General features: G+C 47.3%; 1 protein-coding gene across 7 annotated transcripts in view; it reads right to left on the bottom strand.

Annotated features, from left to right (window-relative positions):
- Positions 1-27,517, bottom strand: part of KMT2E (lysine methyltransferase 2E (inactive)) — a 1,891,352-nt gene that overhangs the window by 431,455 nt on the left and 1,432,380 nt on the right. For all 7 annotated transcript variants that reach the window (XM_086966923.1, XM_086966942.1, XM_086966930.1 and 4 more), the window contains one exon: positions 10,141-10,455. In XM_086966923.1, coding sequence (XP_086823049.1) covers positions 10,141-10,455 — 315 coding nt within the window. The remainder of the gene's footprint in view (positions 1-10,140; positions 10,456-27,517) is intronic.

The following is a 27,517-nucleotide window of genomic DNA, read 5'->3' as shown; positions in this document are numbered from 1 at the left end:
ACGGCCGGTTAAATGTTACCGTGACCGATTGTGGATGAAAAAAACATGTGAGAGGGAGGTAATGAATGTTTTAAGTGTTGGCAGATGAAAAAAGCAGTGTGAAGTGAAATAGTGAGGGATTATAAAATTAGGTAAACTGGGTAGAAGTAAACAATTTATTAGTGTCTCCCAGTCCCTAACGTTAAAAGACAAGTGCAAATGCGGGTTTGAAATAATATCCGCAATCAGTAGTGGTCAACATGTTTCTGCATATCAAGAAAAGGTTTTCATGCATTCTTCAGGACCTGTTAATTCAAACTACTGCTTTTCGTGAAAAAAATGTTATAAAAGATATCACCTGTAGATTCAGGTTATGTGCTCAACCACACACTGTTATCGTACCATACCAGGAGAATGGAATCCAAGGAAACAACAAGAGAAAACAGAAAAACATGAAAATATCATATTAATCAAACAAAACCTTTGCGTCATAACATTATGATCACAAATACCTCGAAACGAGGTTCAAAGCACTCACCCAAAGTTGATGGTTGAGGCGCTTCACCCCACCTGGCTGAGGCTCAGGTATGAGGAGCACCGCTCTAAATTTGAGAGATTGAATTATAAGAAGGGAGGCAACCAAGGCTCACTAAAAACATCCATAGAACTATATATGGATATGTAATGAACATTCACTGCTTCTACCCACATCACAAACACTGATGGGGACCAGTGTGTTAAAACTATCTGTCAGTAGAGAATATCTTGAAAAGATTGCCACTGGTGGTGAGAAGTCAATCATATATACGATATGTAATCTTTCTAATTTGACAGGCACAATGATGACAAAACCGTAAGACTCTCGCCCATTGCGTTCTAAGTATCATCATCATATTCATGTTGTGTTATTTCAGGTGGTAAATAAGCCCTGCGCCGTTAGCGGTAATTAAATCCAAATCGTGCTCGTTTTGACAAAGTCTCGAGCATACAGGCTAACGTGTTGGCTCTACGATGTCGGAGATCGTTAACTTGCTAAGCTATTAGTAGTTGTGGACTCATCTTCATGCTTATTTGTACAAAGAGGAACACACCCAGCGAGTTATAGGCATTCCGATCTCGGGCATACAAACAATCATGCTCGCGCTACGATGTTGAAAAAAGGTTAAACTTGCGCTTGAGCTGTTACCAATTGGGAACTAGCCGTAATGCTCATATGCACCGAAAAGACACAACCATGCGTGTTAAAGACAATCCGGTTGTGCGCAGCTTACCTGTCCGTCGATGTCTCCCGACAGTCATCCGAGCTGTCTGGGGGGGCACCGGCGCCCAAGCAAGCGCCGAGTTTATGCGAATTTTTCAGAAGATGGAATCACGTGATCGGCAGCGGTCACGTGGTTGATTAGCATGTTGGGAAATGGAGTTCAAGGCGCGTAACTTTGTAGTTACTGCGAAGTGGAGCGCTAAGGCTCAGTATTTAAATTATAATTCCGTTATGCTTGAGATGCAAGATGTATCAGGCCAAAATGCCCGCGATTTAAGGCTGTTTATTACCATTATGCATTGTAGTTAGCAAAAAAACGGCCGTCGATTCCTCAAGCGGCTGGAGAGACCAGAGGAAAAAATACCAACATTGTGGGTGAAACTCAAGTCACCTAGCTAGTTGACGCCATGCGCCGTCATTGAAGGTTATACTCAGTGTCTGCATGAAACATAGTATCTCTAAACCTAAAGTACAATATTGAAGTTCTCATGTGTAGTGACCATAGTCCTGTTAATTGTCATATTGATATGCACAGGAGAAACTATTTATATGTACTAGAAGTAGAGTGTTGTGGTGAATTAAAGGCAGCACATGATTTAGTGTCAGGGCTATATGTTAACTCAGTGAGTGCAGTCAGTTGCTTAGAGGGACATCCATGGTATTGGCTCATTTAGCCCCGCCTTATCACTATTCAGTCTATACACCCATTTTTGTTCAATTTTAAAAAGAAACCGACCGACGTCGGGGTAGTGCTGAGGAATTTGTGGTTGTTCCAAGACAGTCCAGTGAAATTCATCGGGCCATGTCCCACCTCCAAGAAATGTGCAGTAAGACGGGTAGCTTGTTTGCGGCACCGCACTGTACTCTTATGTTCTTGTATCCTTGTTCTTACTTTCCTCGTCGTCATGCCGACATATCGGAGTTGACAAGGGCATGTTATTAAGTAAATGAGGTTGCTGCTATTGCAATTGGTAAACCTGGTTTGTGTCCACGGTCTGTTTGTCCCAATGTCTATGCTGGTTGATTTGCAGGTTTGGGGGCAAACTGAACATGCCCCACAGGGATGGTGGTCCTGGGCAGGCGGCAGGTCCCAAAGTGTGCCCACCTGTCTAGGTTCTTTATTCCGTGGACGTGTGTGGACTAACTGGTCCTTAAGGTTTGGTCCTCTTTTAAATGCAAAGAGTGGCAAAGGGATATCATCACCCCCTGTGTTCAAAATAGACCAGTGTTTTTTTACGATCTTCTGAACTTGATTAGATCTACTGTTGAATGTGTTGACAAAGGTGAAGCGATTAGTATTTTCTTTGGGTGGATGTATCTCCAGCAGTGATTCCCTATTGTTATTCGATGCCCTCTTTTTAGATTGACGGATGATCTTTTTGGGGTAGTTTTTCACAATGAGTTGTTGTTCCAAGTTTTTTGAATGGGTCTCAAAAGCTTCTTTATTTGAGCAGTTCCTTTGGACCCTGAGAAACTGTCCAAAAGGTAGATTGTCTCTCAGGGCTCGGGGATGGCAACTGTCATATCTTAAAAGCGCATTTCTGGCCATAGGTTTACGATAGAGTTCAGATTCTAGGCCATTCGGAGTACCAAGGATCTTCAGGTCTAGAAATGCCAGTGACTTCTTGCTATATTCGATGGTGAATTTCAAATATGCATTTCTGGTGTTAAGCCATTGATGGAAAGACAAAAGATCTTCTGCTGTGCCTCGCTAAACCACCAGAATGTCATCTATATATCGCTTCAAAGCATGTAGCGACAATAGATAAGGATTAGTGGCGGTAAGGACCTCTTTTTGTTCAAAATTATGAACGTATAGGTTCGCCAGACTAGGAGCGAAGACACTACCCATGCTGGTCCCAGATGCTTGTAGGTAGGTAGTGTCTTCGAAGCGAAAATAGTTCTCTTTCATTGCTATTTCTGCTAGGTTCATGATAAACCGCGTACGCGTGATGGACTGGTGGTCACTTTGTTCTAGTAGACTACCTACCACTTCCAGTGTTTCAGTTTGTGGAATGGACGTATACAATGATTCTACGTCAAATGATACGAGAATGTCAGTATTGATATCAAATTCTATACCTGGTAGGAGTCTCAAAACGTCCTTAGTGTCCTGAAGGAACGTTGGCATCGCTTTGACCATTCGATTTAAAAAGAAATCCACAAAGGTAGATAGTGGTTCCAAGATAGAGCCTATACCCGAAATAATCGGCCGTCCAGGTGGTGGTCTCTGGGGTTTATGGATTTTCGGTAGGCAGTAGAAGTAGGGTACTGTTGGATGGTTTGTAAGAAGATATTGCCCCTCCTGTGGTGTGATCCAACCCTCGGTGGTTGCTTCTTCTACCAAGTTGCCTATTTTGATCCTCAGTTTTTCTGTAGGGTCTTCAGTGAGTGGAAGGTAAGATCTCCGATCACTCAACTGTCTTAGACATTCGTTTCTATATGTTTCGGTGTCTAAAACCACAATAGCCCCGCCCTTGTCGGCTGGCTTGATGGTTATTTGCTCATTAGATGTTAATGAGCGCAACGCCGATTGTTCGTCTCTTGAAAGATTGATGAAGGGCTTGTTCGTAGTTTGATAGAGATGTTTGATATCATTCTCTACAGCTGCTTCAAAGGTCAAAACCTTGGGAGGTAGTCCAGTGCTAGGTGGATTAAATGTGGATGGTTTTTTGAGACCCGTGTTCTTGTCTGTAAGAGGTGTTTCAATATTCCCTGGTATGGAGAAAAAGTAATGTAGTCTTACTTTTCTAAAAAGTTTCGCTAGTTCGATCTGAGCTACAAAAGGATCCCCTTTCTGTGTCGACACAAAACCAAGGCCTTTGTTTAGGAGGCGTTCTTCGTTTGGTGATAAAGTATATGAGCTGAGATTTATCACGAGGTTGTTGAATTGCTCGTCCCTGCGGTCTCTTGTGGGACTTTCTTCCCGCTGCGGAGGTCCATCGTGGATTGTGATGTGGTGTTCCAGTGGACTTGAGGTGTTGTTCCTTGTCTCCTCCTGCCCCTGCCTCGTCTCGGGCCAAACCCTAAAAAAGGAAAAGCTCCAGGACCTTGTTGCATTTGAGGGGGACCGAAATGACCCATTTGTGGGGGATAGGATGGTCCAAACATCCATGGATTGGCCGGCCACCATGGTTGATATTGGTTGTAATTTTGTGGGTGTTGTCCACCCCTCCAATTCTTACGATTTCCACGACCTCTAGGAGTGTTGTTTGCAGACCCATTCTGTGAAGTATCTGAGTCGCTAGAGGCTCCTTCTGAGCTAGATGTACCATATGATGAGCCACCTTTTTTACCACCCCGATTGTATGTGGGTGCTGTGTATGAGTCACTCGTGTATGGGTAGACCCTTTCTGTAGAGAACCTTGCCAAATCCTTTTTAAATTTTTCTAACCTTGTGAAAAGAATAGACTCCCTGAAATCTTTGTTATTTTTGTCACTATCGTCCTGTCCTTTTTTTAAACAATGTGCTTTTAAGTGTGGTTCTGATCTGGCCTTCAAGTACTTGGATTTCAATGAGTATCTTATCTGCCACTCTTTTTGCAGTCTTAATGATTAGGACTAGCCAGTCCCTTGTGCATCTCCAGGCAATCATCGACCAGTCTTTGACAAATTCCTTATCATCAAGGAATAGTCTGGGCGCATTATTAACAATGAGGCCTGTTGGAGCACAATTATCGCGAAGGTATTGTGCCATGACTATTCCATGGACTGTTGTCCTGGAGTGTGATTTTTTAAGAACCAGAACCTTAGCCCAACCTTCATTGTTGTTTGTTACTTGAACCGGGATGCTATCTAAGAGACTCGGATTTTCGTCCAAGATATTTTGAACTTCAGCATTTTCAAAAGCTAGGCCCCAGTTGGTGGCCATTGCTGGTTACTGATTGAGATAATGGAAGCACAAGAAGGTGTATAACTGAAATACTACAATCCATTCGCCGAGCGGGGAGGATGGGTCGGCGTTAAGGAATCTGCGGCTAGACTATCCCCCAGATTCATCATTGTCATGTTTTGCGAGTCCTTAATAGCGATTTTTAAGGAATCGCTATTAAAGACTCGCAAAACGGGATTCATGTAGAAATCGCAATATTTTTAGCGATTTCTACTGCTTCCTTATTAGCGATTAGCTAATTGCTAATTGCAAATAAGGAATGGCTTTCCCATTCATTCATATGGGCCCAAAGGCCCATAGGAATGAATGGTGAGTCATTCCTTATTTGCGATTAGCAATTAGCTAATCGCAAATGTGCCGCAATTTCAAGGGTGCCAGGGTGTCCAAAGAGTTCAGAGGTGTATGTTAGTTAATAAATACTTGTTTATTTTCATAACAACCTGTGTGGTGTCCTTTCACTTGGTATTCAAGGTGTTATATGTGGTAAAACAGCTGGCTTCACATGCCAAAAGAGTTTAGCCTAAAGACTGCTTTTGTCCATGTTACCATTAGGATAGCTGGTCTATGAGGTTGACTTACAACCAATCATCATAAGGGTTGTTGATGATGGGTCAGTAGATGGTGTAGTCTTTTCTGACAGCCTCTCTGGACATCAACAAGAGGATTGTAAACAGGTTCTTCAATCCTTTAGACAAATGTTCTCTCTGACACCCAGTCAGACAAACTGGTGCACCCATGAGGTGGACACTGGTGACAGTCTGCCTATAAAGAGTAAAATCTACAGGCAACCTGACCACGTCAGGGACTGCATAAAGAAAGAAGTACAAAAGATGTTGGAATTGGGAGTCATTGAACCCTCAGAGAGCCCTTGGGCTAGTCCTGTAGTTCTAGTGCCAAAACCTCACACCCAGGATGGTAAGAGAGAGATGAGGTTTTGTGTAGACTACATGGGTCTCAATGCTGTCACTAAGACAGATGCCCATCCAATACCTAGGGCAGATGAACTCATAGATAAATTGGCTTCTGCCAAATTCTTGAGTACATCAGACCTGACAGCTGGTTATTGGCAAATCAGGTTAGCTGAGGATGCCAAGGCCAAAACAGCATTTTCTACCCCAGGAGGTCATTACGAATTTGTGGTGATGCCCTTTAGTTTGAAAAATGCAGCTGCCACTTTTCAAAGGTTGGTGAACCAAGTTCTCACTGGGTTGGATGACTTTTGTGCAGCATATCTTGATGATATTGCTGTCTTTAGCTCCACCTGGGAGGATCACCTGAGGAAAGTTTTGGAGGCCCTGCAAAAGGCAGGCCTCACTATCAAGGCTACCAAGTGCCAGATAGGGAAGAGTCAGGTTGTGTACCTGGGCCACCTTGAAGGTGGAGGCCATGTTCAACCATTGGAGAGCAAGATACAGGCCCTAAAGGACTGGGCTCCTCCAACCACCCAGACACAGGTCACAGCTTTCTTGGGCCTGTCTGGTTACTATAGGAAATTTGTCAGAAATTATGGGACCATTGTGACCCCACTTAATGACCTGACAAGTAAGAAAATGCCAAAGAAAGTTCAGTGGACAGTTAGCTGTCAAAAGGCAATTAATGACCTAAAGCAGGCCATGTGCACTGCACCTATTCTCAAGAGTCCAGACTACTACAAACCTTTCTTTGTCCAAACAGATGCTTCTGAGTTGGGCGTGGGAGCTGTTCTATCTCAACTGAATATTGATGGTCATGACCAACCCATTCCTAAGTAGAAGGCTGACCCCTAGAGAGAAACGTTGGTCAGCTATTGAGAGGGAGGCCTTTGCTGCGGTTTGGGCCCTGAAGAAGTTGAGGCCATACTTGGTTGGAACTCACTTCAAGATTCAGACAGACCATAAGCCCCTCTTGTGGCTAAATCAAATGAAGGGTGAAAACCCCAAACCTCTTAGGTGGTCCATTTTCCTACAGGGGATGGACTTTACAGTGGAGAACAGACCAGGGACTTACCATGCAAATGCAGATGGTCTCTCCAGGTACTTCCACTTAGAACAAGAAGACTCACCTGGTCAAGGTTAGTTTAATGTCCCTAAGTTTGGGGGGGGGGTTATGTAGGAGAGTAGGGTCTGCAATCCTATGGTCACCCCAGATTTTTGCTTTTTGCTTCACTGGTTTACGACTTTCCCTGGCTGTGGGCCTGCTAATCAGACCAACAGCCTAGCTGTTCTCTCTCTAAATTGACATCCATGTACTTTAGGTGCATTTACCAATTGGTATTGGGTCACTCTTGTAAGTCCTTGTACAGTGTACCATAAGTACCCAGGGCATAAGTGCACCCAAGGCCTACCAGGGGCTGCAGCATGTATTGTGCCACCCCTGGCTGGCCATCTAAACAGACACAACTGGCTGGTAACACAGCTGGGGCAAGGTGGTGTAATCACCCTTTGCTTTAGATATAGTATACCTATATCTATACCTAAAATGGACACATATACTCCTATAAGTCACTCCTATGGCAGGCCTTAACAATCCTGGAGGCAGAGTGTTTGGAATTATGTGAGATGGTGCTCTGGCATGAGCTGAGCCTGTCTGCAGCTTTCGGAACCAAGTCCTTTAGCTGTTTCCATGATAACGCTATACCATATACTCTTAAGTGCATTACAATCCTCGTGGGTATTGCTAACTTTGGCATAGCATTATCAAAACATGTCGTGTAAGGTGTCATACGAATTGAATAATACCCCCTCGCCGGTTCTGGCGACGGGGGTAGCATTCCACCCTTTTAGAGGGACACGACATGTATGTAACTGTGAACCCCGGTTAAAGTTAACTCGAGTCTCAGCATCACAAAATGGAAGCTGCAACCACAGACACAAGTCTGACCTCCTGTTGCTGGGAGTCCTTCCAGCGAGGGAGGCCTGGACAAAGGGTTTCCTGCCTTGGGAGGTGCTAGCACCACCCCAGACAGGACTTTGTGTATTGAGGTAGGACAGGCTGAAAGGAATGAGACATGCCTGGGGCACACAAGGTGTCCCTGTGCATACCCCGGTTCAAACCAGTTGCTGGGGCACTCCAGCCCCAGCTCTGGCGCAAAACCGGACAAAGGATAGGGGGTGTAACCACCCCCCTTCCTGGTCCCACCCATAGGAGGGACCTAGTCATAGTACAGCCCCCTTTAGGAGAATAAAGGTAGGAGCTGGTCCCATTCCAAATTAGATTAATCCCGATTTGAAACTACAAGAATAAACTCTGGACTTCGACGTTCTGCTCCACAGAAGACTGAAGAAATCTCCCTTGTGGCCAAGGAGTGACCACCCTGCACAAGCAGGCACCAACAAGCGTCCTAGCGGTTCACTTTGTCGTCCTTCCTGCCGGAACCAGACTTCAGAGCCCGTCGAGATCCGGACTTCCAGACCTCTCCGACCTCTACCTACATCTGCAGCACAGCTGAGATTTGTGGGTGCAACGAGAAACGTGGGACCGGCCATCTTGGAGAAACTGAACTCCGCTTCCAGCACGACTTCAGAGGCATCCTCGAGAAAGTGCTTTGGGGATTGAGAAGCCCCAGCCCCGAGCAGCTCCTGCACAGAAGATCAGCCCTCCAGCATCCACGAGATCTGCGTGGGGCCCTTTTGCTTGATTGCTGCTCGACACGTTGTCTGGTCACTCGCCGGCTGGCTAGTGACCTCCTAGACGACGATCCTTGAAATCTACACCACTGGTCTGGTTACTCCAGACTGGCCCTTGCTTCCCTGCAAAGGAGAAGCACCCCGGACCCTCCCGGTCCGTACCAGACGTCTTTTCCACTCGCTGCGTGGGTTGCCTTTGCTAAGGCCTGTTGACGCCGAATCCGGAACCAACACCGCCGACAGCGAGAGCCTGCGTGGGACAGCTTGTGCCTCCATCCTGGTCGTCGAAGACACCTCCTGGTCCACGTGGCTGCTGAGTCAAGCGTCCACTCTTCACCTGATCGCAACAACAGCATCTGGTTCCTTCCTGGTTCCACTCCGGTCACTGGCTAGTGACTGTGAACATTGTCCCCTCTGCTTTCAGGTCTTCATCTTCCTCGCTCCACCCTTGGATCGCTCCGGACAGCTTCCTCCTGGTCGGCTGCAGCATCTTTCTTCAAGGCTCCATAGACTTCAAAGCGGAAACCCGACACACTTTCACACCTATGCACCCGCAACCCGTGGGTGAGGTAACGAGAGCATTTCGGTGCTCAAGGGTAGATTGACTCTCCTAGTGTCCAGGTATCCAGTTGTTTTAGTCCTAGCTAGTCGGAACTGTCTTTTACTTACCTTTTCATAACTTGTAGTGTCCATTGACTTTGTACCGCATCTCGCGTGTGAGTTCACACTCTGCACACGCGTCCCGTGGGCCTCCTGCTCCTTACCTAAGGTTAGGGTAGTGTAGTCCCAGCGATCCTACAGCCTCTGGACATCTTCATTTCCTCTATCGATTTCCTTGTACCATTTACTTAGTATATGGTTTGTCGTGCCCCTAGGGCACCATTGTAATTTGTGCAACTTATTGTATTTTTCTTAAGAGTCTTGTCATGTGCTTAGCCCTCTGATCTCATAAAGAGTTCAGAGGTGTTTTGTTAGTGATAAATATCTTGTTTATTTTCATAACAACCTGTGTGGTGTCCTTTCATTTGGTATTCAAGGGGTTATATGTGGTAAAACAGCTGGCTTCACATGCCAAAAGAGTTTAGCCTAAGACTGCTTTGTCCATGCTGCCATTAGGATAGCTGGTCTATAAGGTTGACTTACAACCAATCACCATAAGGATTGTTTGGACTGATACAAGGTGATCACTAGAACTAGTGAGCATCATATATCAGGCCAACTTCTCACACAAAGGATGTCATTTTTACGAAAATACAAAATGCATTTCCAAATGTTGGGCTGTTCCATCGTTAATCTTTTTTATAAAGTATGGAATTGACTTCTTTAAATAACAATACAAATTCAACAAAACATCAACTAAAAACGATGTCTAAGATTGTCTTGGAATCAAAATATTGACATACCTTTTTTGTTTTGGGGTATTTTCCCTGACATTTACTGGGCTCTGGGGCTTCATTTTCAGAAACTATTTCTGGGTCAATAGCAATTTGTTCACTTTCTGGCTCTGGTAGGAAATCAATGTTCTCAATGTCATTTTGATGCACAGAGACCTCCACATCAGGAGAGGACGGCTGGATATCCGAACAGGAGCTAATAGTTCTGTGCCGCCGTCGTTGCTGTCCAATATGAGTTCTGCTTCTAGAAAAGCTTCTTCTCTGCTTGGTTCGGTTAATTTTGGCAGGTGTAGGTTTGCTGGCCGTTTCTTCCTTTGTTGGTTCCTGATAAACATTACACAATATTTTTAATATATTACCTTTCTAATGATGCTTCATTTTAACAACACACTTCTAAGATGTCAAAACTTAAAAAGTGTGCTAACAGACCAAACATGATGACATCATTCCATTGTAGACGGAAGTAATTCTGTTGTCTTTTTTTAATAAATGTTCATAAAGAAGACAAATTATGTATATTGCGAAAAAAATTGAATGAACTGAAAGATAAAGTATATAGTCAAAATAACTTTAACTCGTTAACAAAAACAAGTAGCATATACCAATTATTTCTTCCATTTACCTTATAAGGTTAAAAGGCTTGCTTTCCAAATGTAAGCAAATGCAAATACGTCAGTTTAAATTTGGTTATTTTCTTGAGATGATTTAGTCAACTTCACCATTATTGGATATTTCCAATCCAGAAGTTAAACTCGGACGGCAGCATCACCACTGGCATATGTCCTGGTCTCCGCTTGTGTTAGGTAGCATTTTTATGGTCTGGCTTGATAGCGCATATGTCGTCAGGCAATTATATGAGCATAACTAGAAAGGGACCATGGCTCTACCCACATTTTAGGAGTCAGGAGTACACGTTCTGAATGGACAGGAGCTGTGTGCATCCACAAAAAATGCAAGCCCTCCACTCAGCTGCGATCATTTTGTTTATTTATCCAGATGCCTAAGGATGAACAGTCAAGGTCAAATTGAATTGCTATTAAAGAGTCTTAGATAACTAGCTAATTTATGCTGTTTTTCTCTCGCAGCAGCACAGATGGGAGGAGGGCTGACAATACTAGTTTACAAAAGGGAGACCACGTTTTTTCGAGTGTACAAACTCAAGTCAGTCTCTTACGAATGCTGTTAGTTTTCATATAGACTGAATTGACCACAGTTTAGACCACCACATATTTAAGGTAAGTGAGGTGGGAAGATGGGAAGCTTCCGAAAGAGCTCTATGGAGAAGCTTGTAGCCAAAACCATGTGAGCGAGGGGGTTCTCCTCTAGTGGTGGTGAGTGGAAATTCAGAATAGTTCACATGGTCCCCAAATATTTGGACCAAAGGTTGTAGCCCGTGATCACAATTGCTGTTATGGTTCTGATTTGGTCTAATATGGTTTTCCAAAATACTTATATGGTGGTGCATGACCACCATGTATGAGCCACTGTCCTACTATCTCCTCACCCCCACCAACAGGTCCCATGAAATCTAAACACTGCATGTAAACAGATTGGGGATAAGTACCATCACAGTAGAAATATGTAGCTATTCTCCTAATATAGCGACGATTTGGCAGCCTTAGATCATACCCTCAGCCAGGAATCTTCTGTGATGTTTAGGCCTAATTAGATATTCCATATGGATACATATAAGGGTTTGGCTGTTTGTTGTACACAAGCAAAAACCTCAGTCTAAATGGTAACCCATGATTCTTCTGACAGCTCATATAATGTACAGATTAATACAAACACTCCTAAAGAAACGCGACTGATGTGGCCCTTACAAAATATTTCAGAATACTAGAAGTGAACATAAGCCTCATGTTTTCCCCTTCTATAACAATGTGTCCACAATTGTTACATTACAATTAAGGCTTACTGTTTTCCTTCCATTTTCACAGATACATACAGAGAGAAAACATGTATATTCTTGTCTGTATTTATTTTTAAAGGTAGATAAAAACGGAAAATAGGTTATTTTCTTCAGTGATTCTTAAAGCAGTAAATCAGGACTACCACATCAATAAATGTGCAGATTAATACGTGAATTGGAAAACAAAATAGTAATGAGGTTTTAGCAGCAGTTGATGTGCATAGGTTTGATACTAAAGCACAAGTTACTTACCTTCGGTAACAATATATCTGTAAGAAACATTAGTAGTGATAGATGCTTTACCTTATCCAGGCGTCAGACTGGATCCAGAAAGTTTTTTCGTCAGCAGTACCCCTGCGTGTCGGTAGGCGGTGTCGTGCAGCTCCACGTGCGTCGTTGGCTCCGGAATGACGTCGCAGGAGCTACTTAGATGCGTCCACGCGCGCTGACGCCAGTTCTGTACACGACTTTCCACGCCAGGAACACAGAGCCATGCAAGAAACGGACCACTGGTGCCATGAAATTAGGCCCTGGAAGGGATGACCGTAACCCTAGGAATCAGTTCGCAGAACGGGCAGGATGGGTGGGGCAGTAAGGAATCTATCACTACTAATGTTTCTTACAGATATATCGTTACCAAAGGTAAGTAACTTATGCATCTAAAAGAATCACATACTGATAGTTTCCTTACCTTGAAATAGATACCCCATCAATACCAACCCCTGTGGTGGGTCTGCGAACCAAGATCACATCAGAAAGTCCTGGAGAACAGAACGGCCAAAGAAGTCGTCTCTCCGGACTTGGCTGTCCAGGCAGTAGTGCTTGGTACACGTGTGAAGCGAGGCCCACATAGCTGCCTGACAGATGTCATGCAAGGGAACTCCCCGTCCCAGAGCAGTAGTGGCTGCCGTCGCTCTGGTAGAATGGGCGCGCAACCCCACCAGAGGCTCCTTTTTAGCCAAGGAGTAACAAGCCTTTATGCAAAGAACGACCCACCGAGATATGGTCCGCTTGTGCACAGCCCGACCTCTCTTGGCGCCTAAGTAGCCAACAAAGAGCTGGTCATCGACCCTGAACTGTTGTGTGCGGTCCAGATAGAAAGAGAGCACACGTTTTGTGTCCAGGCGGTCGAGCCTCTCTTCCTCTTTTGAGGGATGCGGAGGCGGAAAGAAAGTGGGCTAAGTGATGGTCTGCCCGATGTGAAAGGCAGTGACAACCTTCAGCAGAAAAGAAGGACAAGTCCTTAGAACAACTTTGTCCGGATGGACAGAGAAAAAAGGAGGCTTCGAAGAAAGAGCCTGGAGCTCACTGACTCTTCTGGCAGAGGTGATGGTAACCAGGAAATCAGTCTTTAGAGTAAGGAGACAAAGAGGGCAATTGTGAAGTGGCTCGAAGGGAGCACACATCAGAAAAGTAAGAACTAGATTCAAGTCCCACTGAGGTATTACAAAAGGAACAGGAGAAAACATGCGGGTGATGCCTTTCAAGAATCTATTTACAACAGGAGACTTGAAAAGGGAATGCTGATCTGGAAGCCTTAAAAAGGCGGAATTGGCCGAGAGATAGCCCTTGATAGTGCCCAGAGCAGAGCCCTGCTGGGTCAAAGTGAGAAGAAAAAGAAGGACCTCTGAAAGAGGAGCAGAAAGGGGATCCACAACCTTTGCTGTGCACCATGCCACAAACGTATTCCATTTGCAGGTGTATACCGTCGTAGTGGAGGGACTCCTGGCTGCCAAGATAACATTACAGACTTCGGGAGGCAGGTCGAAAGACATCACTGTCGCCACTCAAACTCCACGCAAGGAGGTGGAGACTGGACATGTTCGGGTGGAAGACCGTCCCCCGCTCCTGCGACAGAAGATCCTCCCGAAGAGGCAGATGGATTGGGGGATCGATGCTCATACTGAGTAGCTCGGGATACCATACTCTTTGAGCCCAGTCCGGAGCCCCAAGGATGTCTTGGGCCCGGTCGCGCCTGATCTTCTTCAGCACTCTGGTCAGAAGTGGTATAGGCGGAAAGGCGAACAACAGACCGCAACTCCACTCCAAGCGAGTGCCGCCTTGGAAATTACAACGCGCAGAACTGATGACATTGCGCGTTCTCTTCAGTGGCGAATAGATCTAACTAAGGCTCTCCCCATTGCTGAAAGAGACCTTGCGCCACGTCTGAGATCAGACGCCATTCGTGATCCATCATGCACCGGCGGCTGAGTTTGTTCCCCCTGGCGTTTAAAGAACCTGCCAGGTGTTGAACCACCAGGGACATGCCCTGATGTTCCAGCAAAGTCCAGAGGCGCCTAGCCTCTTGGCATAGGGTCCACAACCCCACCCCGCCCTGTTTGTTGCAGTACCACAAGGCGGTGGTGTTGTCTGTGAACACCTGCCCTACACTCCCCATGACAGAAGGAAGGAATGCCTTCAGTGCAAGCCGGATTGCCCGAAGCGCCAGAAGGGTGATGTGGACCTTGGACTCCGTCGGAGACCAGAAGCCTCTGATCTGTGCCTCTCTCATGTGGCCGCCCCATCCCAGATGGGAAGCGTCCGTCACAACTGTATGTTCCGGTTGGGGAAGGGAGAGGGATCTGCCATTGACCCAATCGCGATTCGTGAGCCACCACTGCAATTGCCGTGCAGTGCCCTCCGAGATCTTAATGTGATCGGACAGGTTGCCCTGATGCTGTGCCCACTGGATCTTCAGGTCCCACTGCAGAGCCCGCATATGCCATCTGGTATGATCCACCACCAGGATGCAGGAGGCCATCAAGCCCAGTAGTGTAAGGGTCATCCTGACCAAAACCCAGGACTAAGGCTGAAAGATCGGAATCATAGCCCGAATGTCCCGGATTCGCTGCTCAGGAGGATAAACCTGAAACTGCGCCGAGTCCAGAACCGCTCCGATGAAAAGGAGCCTCTGCGAGGGAATCAGGTGCAACTTTGGCACGTTGATGGAAAACCCCAGCAAATGCAGGACGTCTGCCTTAGTCTGGAGGTGGGAGACAACTGCCTGGGGCGAGCCCGCCTTCAACAGCCAGTCGTCAAGATAGGGGAAGACTGAAACCCCTGATCTGCGCAGATGAGCCGTGACCACCGCCATCACTTTCTTGAACACCCGAAGGGCGCTGGTAAGGCCAAAGGGGAGCATGGTGAACTGAAAGTGCTCGTGGTCTACCGTGAATCGCAGGTAGCGCCTGTGAGCAGGCAGGACAGGAATATGAAAATAGGCGTCCTGCAAGTCCAACGCCACTATCCAGGCCGGCAGGTCCAGGGCAGACAAGACCTGAGAAAGTGTAAGCATCTTGAACTTCTCCTTTCGGAGGAAGCGATTGACATTCCGATGGTCTAAGATAGGACGCAGGCCTTTGTCCTTCTTTGCAACCAGAAAGTAGTGGGAATAACAACCACGACCTACTTCTGACGTCGGAACATGCTCGATGGCCCCCTTGGACAAGAGGGCCACAACTTCCTGCTGGAGAAGCGCCAAGTGATCCCCGGACATGCGGTGGTACTGAGGAGGGGTTATCTCGAAGGGGAGGGAGTAGTTCCTTCGGACAATTTGCATCACCCACTTGTCCAAAGGGATGTTGCGCCAGTGATGGAGATGATGGCGTATTCGTCCACCCACTAGTGTCTGATGAGCCTGAATGGTCGGACTAGGAAGGCTTTGAAGTGGATGCTGCCGGGGTGGAAGTTGACTGACCCCTCTCCCCCCGCTGGCCCCCTGAACCACCTCGACGGTACCCACGTCCGCAACCATGCTGAGGTTGTTGCTGCTGTGGCCTGTGGCTCTGCGAACGCTGTGGGGTGCCCCTTCCGTGGCCACAAAAGGAACGAAAAGCAGAAGGCGGAGGAGGCCGACAGGCCCGGGAGTCCTTGAAGCGCTCCAACACACTATCTGCCCTATGACCAAAAAGGCGAATGCCATCAAAGGGCAGAGTGTTCTGGACATCCCCTGAGAAGCCAGTTGTCCTCAACCAGGCGTAGTGCCGAAGCCCCACCTTCGTGGAAATCGACTTTTCCCAGTGAGCCAGCGGTGTCCAGCCCACAACGTATGATGAACTTTGCTGCGTCTCTCCCAGCCGCAACCGCCTGGGAAAGAACTACCTGGGCCTCCTCCGGACAGTTAGGCAGCACCTGCGCAACTGTGTCCCAGAGAGAGTGGGTATGACGGCCCAAGAGGCATGCGGTGTTCACCGACCGCAGCCCTAAGCTGGCAGATGACAACAGCTTCTTAACAAGCTGATCCAGCTTCTTGGATTCCCTATCCGGACGTGCGTCAGGGAACGCGCTCTGGGATGTAAAGGCTTGGACGCCCAAGCTCTCAGGGGTGGGGTGTTGGTTAAGGAAGAGGGGGTCGCCCGGAGCCGGAGATTAGGTTGGACCACGTTCCTATCCACAGGAGCCCGTGTTGGGCCTGGACCAGGTGCCCAAATGAACGTCAGATAGTGCTTCATTAGAAGGCAGCAAAGGCTCCGAAGAGGCAGCCACCGGTTGGAGCACTTATGTCAGGAAGTTAGCTCTGACGGCCACCGTAGGGAGTTCAAGATGTAGAGCCTCGGCCACCCTATGCAACACCACTGCGTAACTGGCTCCTTCCTCGGTAGCCATGGTAGGAGGAGACAGCATACCAAGGTCAGGTGAGGTGTCAAGAACACTGGCCTCCACAAATCCTCTGCCCAGTCCGGATCATAAGCACAGTCCTGTGCTAGAGGGTCCTCAGACCCCTCCCAGTCCTCCCTTTCCTCTGAAGTCTGGGGAACACGCTCAAAATAAGGAGGATGGACATAGGGCACAAAAGGGCCTGTCAGTATCGGCATCGGGCGATGCCGATTCGGCACCGTGTCCGAGCTGAACCTGGGGACAACGTCCTCCCGAGGAGCGGCCGACGTCGGAAGCGGTGCAGGGGAGATCGGCACCGGTGGAGGTGTCACTAGGTCGACACGCGTTGATCGGGATTTGATCCCGAATCCTTGGGGGACTTGCGGTGCCGGGCCGGAGATGGCAAAGCAGGACCCCCACGGGGCCCGCATGCGCACCGGCAGGGCCAGACGGCCCAAAGAGTCGGGCCATGGCAGCAAGAAACTCATGCACTTGAGCAGGCGCCGCCCACGCACCCGGGAAGAGGGGTGGACTGGGGACGACGTCGCAGGCTCCACCGGAGCCGCGGGGGTGGCACCGCCCGCACCCTGAGAGAAGTTGCGCGACGGGAAGTCGAAGAGCCACGATGCTTCTTCGAATTCTTTTTGGAATGCTTCGACTTACCTGACCCAGAGTGCGAAGACTTAGATCCAAAAGAATGATGGCGGCGACTCCGCGACCGGTCCCTCGACCTCCTAAGGGACCGGGACCTCAAGCGGCGCGGAGCCGACTGTCGGACTTCAAGCAACTTTCTAAACCGCTCCCGCAAATTCTTCGGCGCCATGGCCCAGCAGTCGGGGCACGACTTGGGGTCGTGGTCACACCCCAGGCAGTAGAGACACACGCGGTGGGGATCCGTCACCGACATCATGGGATGACAGTCCCCGCAGTTCTTGAAACCGGGAATCCCTACGACACCAGGAGTCGATCGACTCAAAAAGATGAGGTAAAAGGCCTAAAAAAACTCAGTCAAAAAATGACTGGGGATACTTGCTCTTCCTGGATCTTCGCTTGCTGGCGCGGAAAAAAAAAGAACTGACGTCAGCGCGCGTGGGCGAGTCTAAGTAGCTCCAGCGATGTCATAGCGGTGTCGACAATGCACGCGAAGCCGCGCGACGACGCCTACCGACGCGCAGGGGTACTGCTCACAAAAAACTTTCCAGATCCAGTCTGACGCCTGGGGGTAATTCTAAGGTTAGAATCTATCACTACATGTTTCTTTCAGATAGTGCATGTAGATGTTTTGCTTTATCATGTGTGGTTATTCAGATCATTGACACCTTTAAGGCTTTAAAGTACAAGTGCACAATTAGCAGTTAAATAAATGTGGAAATATAGTATTTTCAGCTTCCTTTTTTACACAAGATCCAAAATAACTATAGGGATAAATAGAGATAGAATTCTTGATAAATAAATATGGAAAAATACCGACAGAAACGTCAAAAAACATAAATACCATAAAACCGGGAACACCAATTACAATTTATGTGTCGCCACTGTGTATCGGGAAAAAATCTGGAATGCTCAAGCACTGACGACAGAACTACATGCATGGACTTTAATCCTGATCTTAGAGTTGAAGGAGAATTTGGGAAATAGGATTACAAAGGCCGGTGGGAGAAATAAACAATTTTATGGTCTATCGTACAGGCTGCTGGCTTTATCTATGGAAAAACTACGTTAGGAGAGGCCTGAGATCGTACAAGATTATTCCTGAGCGAGTGTGATAAACATGAAATGGGTGCTGGACCCTCACCCAATTACAGTGCAGTTGCCCTAAGGGTAATGGCCTGCCAGTACTGGCAGGAAACATCTTTGAAGTATCCGTAGGTGCATTTAAACATGGGCGAAAGGTGAGCGATCAAGTGGTAAACACTAGGCCATAAAACATGTCCAATAACAAACAGGTCATATGGGTTTTGCCAACTCTAAAGGCCATTACACCTGTGGCAACTGCAGCGTTTGCAAATTAATATAAAGTCACAAATGTTATCAATTTAGGTATGCAAATTCCATTGGAGATCCGTAAATACAAACTGCAATAAAGAGTATGCAATCTACGTTATCAAGTGCCCTTGCAGCCTTTTATATTTAGGAAAGATATGGGGAAAATGAGAGTGCACATACGTGAGCGTTGTAGTAACATACATTGTCATAGAAAAAACACTAAAATTACAGAACACTTCACGGAGAAGGGCCACAATGAAAATGAACTCAGTTGGGTCATTCTTGATACCTTACCTCACCACATTAATCATAGATCAGCCACCACACTGGTCATGGCTCAGCCACCACATTGATCATGGCTCAGCCAGTAGGATGCTGTTCTATAAAGAACAAAGAAGGGTATTCAAACTCTAAACCCACATAACAGGACTAAACTATGGCATTTCCTTGGCACAGTTTATAACAGATATTGAGTCTTGTATGATTTTTCCCAAGAACTTTATTTAATTTGTTTTATAATGAATACATAAACCCCAATGAGAGCTCCTTTCCTTTCTCTCCTACATTAACTATGGGATGTTCTTAATTTACCTTAACTTTCTTTTTTTTATTTCTTTTTTTAGGTGTTTTATTCAACTTCACCATTATTTGATATTTTTAATGTTATATTGATTTGTATAGGCACTATCACCCGAGAGTGTATCCCAGCGCTTGGGCAAGGTGTTTGATGTGTGGTCCCAAAGTGCTTATACGAAGAGCCAGGTCTTCAGCTTCTTGCAAACCTGCAGATGTGACTTTTACGGATATGGGGAGTGTGCGCGAGTGAGAATGAGGCAGAAAATAGGTGTCTGGAGGGTTGGTGAAAGTGTAAGCAGCTGTTCAGGTATTCTGGTCCTGTGTTGTGTAGAGCTTTCTGTAGCTTTTTGAGGTGTGGTGTGATGGTGGAGCAGCATGGGAGGTTGAGTACGCGTCTTGCGGTTGGGTCTAGATGGTCTGAAATCTGTGTATGAGATGTCTGGAGATTCCGGCGTACAGACTGTTGCTAGTGGTGATGAGTGCTTGCGTGACGGGCCGTCTGGTGTTCTGAGTCAACCATTTGAATATCTTTCGCAACTTGTGTAGGATGTGGAAGCAGGAGGTGCTGACTGCGTTGACTTGAGCTGTCAATCTGGCGATTTAACTCGGATGGCAAAGGTCTGACCTATGCAGCACCACTGACATATGTCCTGGTCTCCACCTGTGCTGGTCAGCATTTTTTACAAAAAGGGAGCCCATTTATTTCAAATGTACTCAGTCAGTTCCTTAAGATTGCTGTTAGTTCTTCTATAGACTGAGTTGATCACCTTTTGGACCACCACATATTTATGGGAGGAGGAGGAGAAGAGGGAAGCATCTAAAAGTGCTCTGTGGAGAGCCTTGCAGCCAAAACCATGAGAGCACGAATATTCCCCTCTTATGGTGGTGAGTGGGAATTCTAAATTGTTGCCCATATCCCCAAATAAGCAAATCAAAGGTTGTAAACCAGGATCACATTTTCTGTTATGGTTCTGGTATGCTCTAATATGTTTTGCAAAAAACTTATATGGTGCTGCATGACCACCATATATATGTGCCACTATCCTACTTTATCATTTTCCCTTCCAACAGGTACCATCAAATAAAACATTGCATGTAAACAGATTGGGGTTAAGTAACATTAAAAATTAATTTTGGAGCTATTCTCCCAATGTTGATTGCATAGTGACAATTTGGCAGCATTAGACCATATGCTCAGCCAGGAATCTTCTGTGATGTTTATGCCTAATTCGGTATCCCATATGAATACATATGAGGGTTTGGCTGTTTGTTGTAGATTACCTAATAGTCTGTATAATACAGAGATAAACTTTTATGTGTTGTTCTTTTAAGAGAGGTTCAACTGCAATTGCTACAGCTTTTCTATATTTTGTTGTTGCCCAGTGTACTATTGGAGTGTATCCATATGGGTCATTACAAGGGAGTTGTCACAGTCGTTGGCTTAAGAGTGGTATGAACCGCAAACTGAAAGTGCTCTTGGGCCACCATGAATTACGGGGAATTTCTGTGGGCAGGCAAGACAGGGACCTGTAAACATGCATCCTGCAAGTCCAAGTCTACTATCCAGTATCCCGCGTCCAGCCAAACAGAACTTGAGCTAGCATCTTGAATTTTTCAGAAGATTGAGAGGGCAGTAGTCTAGGATAGGACAAAGGCTCCAGAAAGTAGCAGAAAAAGCTACCCAAACTACTTCTAATGCTCGAACCCTCTATGGCTCCCTTGGCCAAGAGAGCCAGCAGTTCTTGACGGACGCAAGGAGAGATGGTCCGCAGGACGGTCGAACTTTTAGAGCATTGGTGGATGGGAAGTCAGAAAGTGGAGGGAGTAGCTCCTTTGGAAATATTTCAAAACCCAGTGTTGCTGACTCCCAGTGGTGCAGGTGAAGGCGTATCCTGCCCGCACTAGAAAGCCATCCTGGTCGCAGAGCAAACTAAAAGGGTTTGGCGGCTGCGGGTGGGAACTGACATAGTCTAGCCGCAGATTCCTTAACTTTTCAATTCTCCCTAGGCGCAAGTCTGAATCCGGAATTTTTTTCAGCAGTCTCTCTGCGCGCCAGGGGACGGTGTCATATGACTCCGTATTGACACTGACTCCAGTTGTGAGGTCAGCTGAGTGATAAAACTCCCTTACGGCGTGCAGACGTCAGTTTCTTCTGTTAAACCTTCCATGCCAAAATGCTGAACCACTATAGAACCTGGTTGTGGAAACAGTGTGCCAAAAAATATCGCTGTATCTTCGAATCAATAACTAGAAAGTAGTAACAAATGGTATGTAAATATCCAGTCAAGGAATGTAAGGAAAGTCCAAATGGTTCGTCGAAGCACACAGCCACGCAAAACACTGACCATTGATGTATCCAGGGCTGCCAAAGGAAATATTTTACACTACAGATCATTCGCAGAATGAGGAGTTTGGGTAGGGCATTAAGGAATCTGAGGATAGACTATGTCTCTACCAGATAATGCGTTACCAAAGGTAAGTAACTGGTTAATCTGAAGGAGACATCTAGCAGTAGATTCCTAACGTTTGAATTAAATACCATAGCTATACCCCACCCAGGGGGAGGGTCTGCGAACGAATCCTACAAAAGCTCTCAGACAACCTGCCGAAGTTCACAAGAGACCAGACATGCGTAGAAATTAGACAAGAAGGAGCATGGGGCTCCTTACAAAAACTGTGGCCAGGACATGCATGGAAAACCGAGCCCTATGGGTTGTAATATAATACTGTGTCAGAAGACCGCAGCCAATAGTATGACCCCCAAAGGGTGGAGTGAGCCTATGGACTAGTTGGACCAGAGGCAATAGCGAATATCATGAAAACTACTGTTCAATCTTTCAGAAAATAAGTATTTGCGGAAAAACTGTCCGGAGATGCCCAGAGAAACAGACTCCCAGAACACAATTACGGAGTCAGGATGAATAAATGCATTCATCGTAAAGTCAAGAAGACCAAAACAAGAACATAGACTGATACAAAACAAAGTCTGTCTGTAGGAAGGGAGGATGCTTCTAGCATGGTTACCCCCACCTTTTCCCTGGTGTCAGGGTATTTTTGACTAGTCTGACTGGGATTCCACTAATCAGGACCCCAGTCACTGAGCTTTCTTTCTAAATTGACCATGGTAAGTACTTTTGTACATCCACAATTGGCTACCGGTGTACCCTTAAGCCCCTAGTATATGGTACTGAGGTAGCCAGGGCATAGGTACACCAGGGTTCTCACAGGGGCTGCAGAATGCCACCCATGAGAGTCCACTCAAACTGTGACTACAGGCCTACAATTGCAGCCTGTGTGAGTTGGTGCTTGCAACTCTCACTCCAGATATAATTTCCTTATATCTGGGGTCACTACACTCAAACCCTATAAGTAACCGCTATTGCAGGCTCTTTAGTCCTGAGGGAAGGGTGCTTGGTTATAAGTGTGAAGGTGTCCCTGCATCAGCAGGACACCACTACAAACCCCAGAATTGATTCTCCAGGCTCTGTAAGTGCAGTCTGCCATTGTAATACATATAGTAGGCATCAGTCATTATGAGATGTCAAACTATATAGTGGCTTCACCGAACGCAGTCATGTTTGGTATCAATCAGGTTGGAATCGTACGATATGATCCCAGGTACTGGGGAGGGGGCTCCTTTGGGGTATTCCCCTGTACTACCGGTAACAGCCTTTCAGGGTGTGCCAGCAAGCGAGTGCTGCTGCTGACCACAGATATGATTCTGCCCTCCTGCTGCTAAGCAAAGCTCTAGCCGCGGAAAGTAGAACAATAGGTTTCCTGACCACCTCCTAGACAGGATTTAGTGTATTGGGATGGGGTGGATGGCACATTTGGTGCCCTTCTTGCATACTCCAGTTTGAGAGAGAGGATAGATTCAACAACTTGAGAGAGAGGGAAGAGACAAGACACTCTCAATCCCCCAGGTTAGTGTATGTCAAACAACAAAAGAGTGTCATAAGCGGAAAGGTTATTAAACACAGTGCTAGAGAGAAGACGAAATCAACCTATTAGTTCGCATTGGAGGTCATTTTAGGGATTTAGTTTTGAAGCCCTCACTCACCACCCTGGGTGGTGACATGCTTCATCATCGGGCCCACCAGGAGAAGCCGAACACCTCCCTGGTGTGCTACAACGCCAGATTACTGCGGAGAGGGTTTTCTTGTGGCAATAATGTGAAAAAGTAGTGTGGATTAAAAAATGTCAACTAGCTGTACCAACCAAAAAACTTTATTCTGTGGTCAGCCAGACATTTATTAAAATATATGTGTCGGGAAATTTACCAACTAGTGTGTTGGGTATTTCCACTTAGAGTGGGGTCAACATGTTTCTGCCCATCTATGTGTAAATTTTACTGGGCTTTCATCAGGACCGTATAGTAATGTACCTCGGTGGTGTGGGCGAGCTTAGGCCCACCCTTACCAGAGGACGTGAAAGTTTAAATCAGGTGTAAAAATAGGTGCAAAAAGAACAAACCATAAAAAGTGAATGTTCCCTCGAATTTGAGGAACCTGTGGTTTGTTACTTAAAAGATCCACACCCCATGGGTCTCAGGAGGGGGGTGGTGGCGACAATGGCACACCGCCCGCAACGCCAAACACCCGCTCGGCACCTAGCGACTCCTGCCACCGGACCCCGCGTCCCGCGTCCGGTGGCAGGAGTCGCTAGGTGCCGAGCGGGTGTTTGGTGTTGCGGGCGGTGTGCCATTGTCGAGGAACTTGGTATATATGCAGGGATACTCATCAACTGAACAAGTTAAGAACGTTTCCAGTGACGAAGGAGTTACCTCTTGGGTTGGGGGATTGACCACTGGGATGGGAGCGGAGGGAATTTAAATACGTGGATATTTATGTCACCAAGGAGACAGATGTCTTTTTTCGTGAAAACCTGGAGTGTATCCTGCAGTTCTGTAGGGAGGCAGTGCGCCATTGGCTGAGACTCCCCATCTCTGAGTTGGGCCAAGCACCTTATACAAGATGATCTTCCTCCTGAAGTTTTTGTATGTTGGGCAGAATTCCCCATCTAGGGTCCCGGACACATTTTTTAAAGGGGTCAAGGTGATAACTGGGCAATTGCTTTGAGATGCCGCGAGGGTGGTGTCGCCCCAACCCCCGGCCGTATTGCACGAGCACCAAGGGAGGCGGAAGAGCGGTGACGTCTCTTCGACTTCTTGTGCCTCTTACCTGAGGACTTGGAGCCAGACGAATGGTGTCGACTCGCCGTGCTGTGACGACTGTGGCCCCGCGACGGTCCTTCGACCGCCTCCTCGACCTGGACTGTGAACGGCGCGGGCCGACTGCCGGAGCTCGAGGCGCTTCCGGGACCGCTTCCGCCTAGCCTTCGACGTCAAAGCCCGGCAGTCGGGGCACGACGTCGTGGTCGGCCCCAAGGCAATAAAGTCACCGACAGTGGGGGTCGGTAACCAACATCAGACGGTGACAATCGGTACAGGGTTTGAAACCGGGCATCCCTAACGGCACCGAGAGTCAATCTAATCGAAAAGGGATCCAAAAGGGATCAAAAAAGTTAGTAAAGAAGTGACTAAGAAGTACTGCTTTTTCCGGATCTGCGCTTGCTGGCACGGAAAAAAGAAGAACTGACGTCAGCGCGCGAGGGCGGCGTCTAAGTACTCTGACGACATCATCCCGGCGCCAACGACGCCGACGACGGACGTGGAGCCTGTAGGAAGGTGGACATCTGACTATGGTTACCCCCAACTTTTTGCCTAGTGTTTAGCTAGTTTTCGACTTAGTTGGCCTGGGACCCTGCTATTCAGGACTCCAGGCCCTCTGCTCTCTCTGTTAAAATGGACTCCATGTACTCTAGGTACATACCAATTGGAACATGGATCACCTTGTGAGCCCCTGTACAGTGTACCCTAGGTACCCAGGGCATAGGTGCATTCAAGGCCTTCCAGGGGCTGCAGCACATATTGTGCCACCCCTGGCCTGGCCTTACTATTTGACACAACTGGCTGATCACTCAGCTGGGGCAAGGTGGTGTAATCACCCTTTGCTTTAGATATAGTATCTCTATATCTAACCCATACAAGGACACGCAGTAACCTATAAGTCACTCCTATGGCAGGCCTTATCAATCCTGGAGGCAGAGTGCTTGCTTATGTGTGAGATGGTGCTCTAGCATGAGCTGAGCCTGTCTGCAGCTTTCGGAACCATGTCCTTTAGCTGTTTCCTGATAGCGTCATACCATATACTCTTAAGTGCATTATGAACCTCGCGGTCAAATGCTAACTCTGGTTTGACATTATCAAAACATGTCGAGTAAGGTGTCATACGAATTGGAATACTACCCCCTCGCCAATTCTGGCGACGGGGGTAGCATTCCACCCTTTTAGAAGGACACGACATGTACAGAACTAGAACCCTGGTTAAAGTTAACCAGAGCCTCAGCATCACAAAATGGATGCTGCTGCCACAGACACAAGTCTGAGCTCCTGCTGCTGGGAGTCCTTCCAGCAAGGGAGGCCCGGACACAGGGTTTCCTGCCTGGGGAGGTGCCAGCATCACCCCAGACAGGACTTTGTGTATCCAGATAGGCAGGGCTGAAAGGAATGAGACATGCCTGGGGCACACAAGGTGTCCCTGTGTATACCCAGGTTCAAACCAGTTGCTGGGGCACTCCAGCCCCAGCTCTGGCGCGAAACCTGACAAAGGATAGGGGGTGTGGGAGGGACCTAGTCGCTAGTACAGCCCCCTTTAGCAGGATAAAGGTAGGAGCCAGTCCCATTCCAAATTAGATTATCCTGAATTGAAACTTTACAAGAAGAAACTCTGGACTTCGACGTTCTGCTGCACAGAAGACTAAAGATATCTCCCTTGTGGCCAAGGAGTGACCACCCTGCACAAGCAGGCACCATCAAGCGTCCTAGCTGTTAACTTTGTCGTCCTGCCTGCCCGAACCAGACCTCAGAGCTCGACGAGACCCGGACTCCCAGACCTCTCCGACCTCTACCCACATCTGCAGTACAGCTGAGACCCGTGGGTGCGACAAGACACGTGGGACCGGCCATCTTTGAAGAACTGCACTTCACGTCCAGCACAACCTCTGAGGCACCCTCGAGAAAGTGCTTTGGGGATTGAGAAGCCCCAGCCCGAGCATCATCTGCTGTGAAGATCCGCCCTCCAGCCTCGACGAGAACTGCGTTTTCCTTGCTCGACGCGTTGTCTGGTCACTTGCCGGCTGGCTCGTGGCCTCCTAGACGACGAACCTTGAAATCTACACCGCTGGTCTGGTTGCTCCAGACTGGCCCTTGCTTCCTTCCAAAAGAGAAGTACCCCGGACCCTCCTGGTCCGCAGCAGACGCCATCTTCTGTTTCCGCGTGGGTTGCCTTTGCCAAGGCCTGTTGTCTCCGAGCTGGAAGCTGACACCACCAACAGCGAGAGCCTTTGTGGAACAGCTCATGCCCCTCTCCTGGTCATCGTCGACGCCTCCTGGTCCACGTGGCTGCAGAGTCAAGCGTCTCCTCTTCACCTGATTGCGTGCGACATTATCTGGTTCCATCCTGGTTCCACCCGGTCACTGGCTAGTGGCTGTGAACACTGTCCCCTCTGCTTTCAGGTCTCCATCTTCTTCGATCCGCCCTTGGATCCATCCGGACACCTCCATCCTGGTCGCCTGCAGCATCTTTCTTGAAGGCTCCATTGACTTCAGCAAGGAAACCCGACACACTTCCACACCTATGCACCTGCAGCCCGTGGGTTAGGTAACGTGAGCATTTCGGTGCTCCTGTAGGGGGTGATTATCCTAGTGTCCAGTTCTCCTTTAGTTTCAGTCGTAACTAACTGGAACCCTCCTTAATCTAACACTTTGTAATTTGTTCGCGCATATTGACTTTGAATTGAAACCCGCGTGTGTGTTCAAGTACTGCACACGCGTCCCGTGGGCCTCCGGCTCCTTACCTAAGGTTAGGGTAGTGTAGCCCCAGCGATTCTAGGGCCTCTGGGCAGATTCGCTTTTCCTATTGTGATACTTATACCATTTACTTAGTATATGGTTTGCCGTGGCCCTAGGGCACCATTGTAAATTGTGCGACTTATTGTATTTTTCTTAAGAGTCTTGTTATGTGCTTAGCCCTCTGACCTCATAAGGAGTTCAGAGGTGTTTGTTAGTAATAAATATATTGTTTATTTTCATAACAACCTGTGTGGTGTCCTTTCATGTGGTATTCAAGAGATTATATGTGGTAAAACAGCTGGATTCACATGCCAAAAGAGTTTAGCCTAAGACTGCTCTGTCCATGCTACCATTAGGATAGCTGGTCTATAAAGTTGACTTACAACCAATCACCATAAGGGTTG

The sequence above is a fragment of the Lissotriton vulgaris genome, chromosome 1_1 (assembly GCF_964263255.1).
Source record: "Lissotriton vulgaris chromosome 1_1, aLisVul1.2, whole genome shotgun sequence".
NCBI lineage: Eukaryota > Metazoa > Chordata > Amphibia > Caudata > Salamandridae > Lissotriton > Lissotriton vulgaris.
This window is presented reverse-complemented; position numbering and strand designations above follow the sequence as displayed.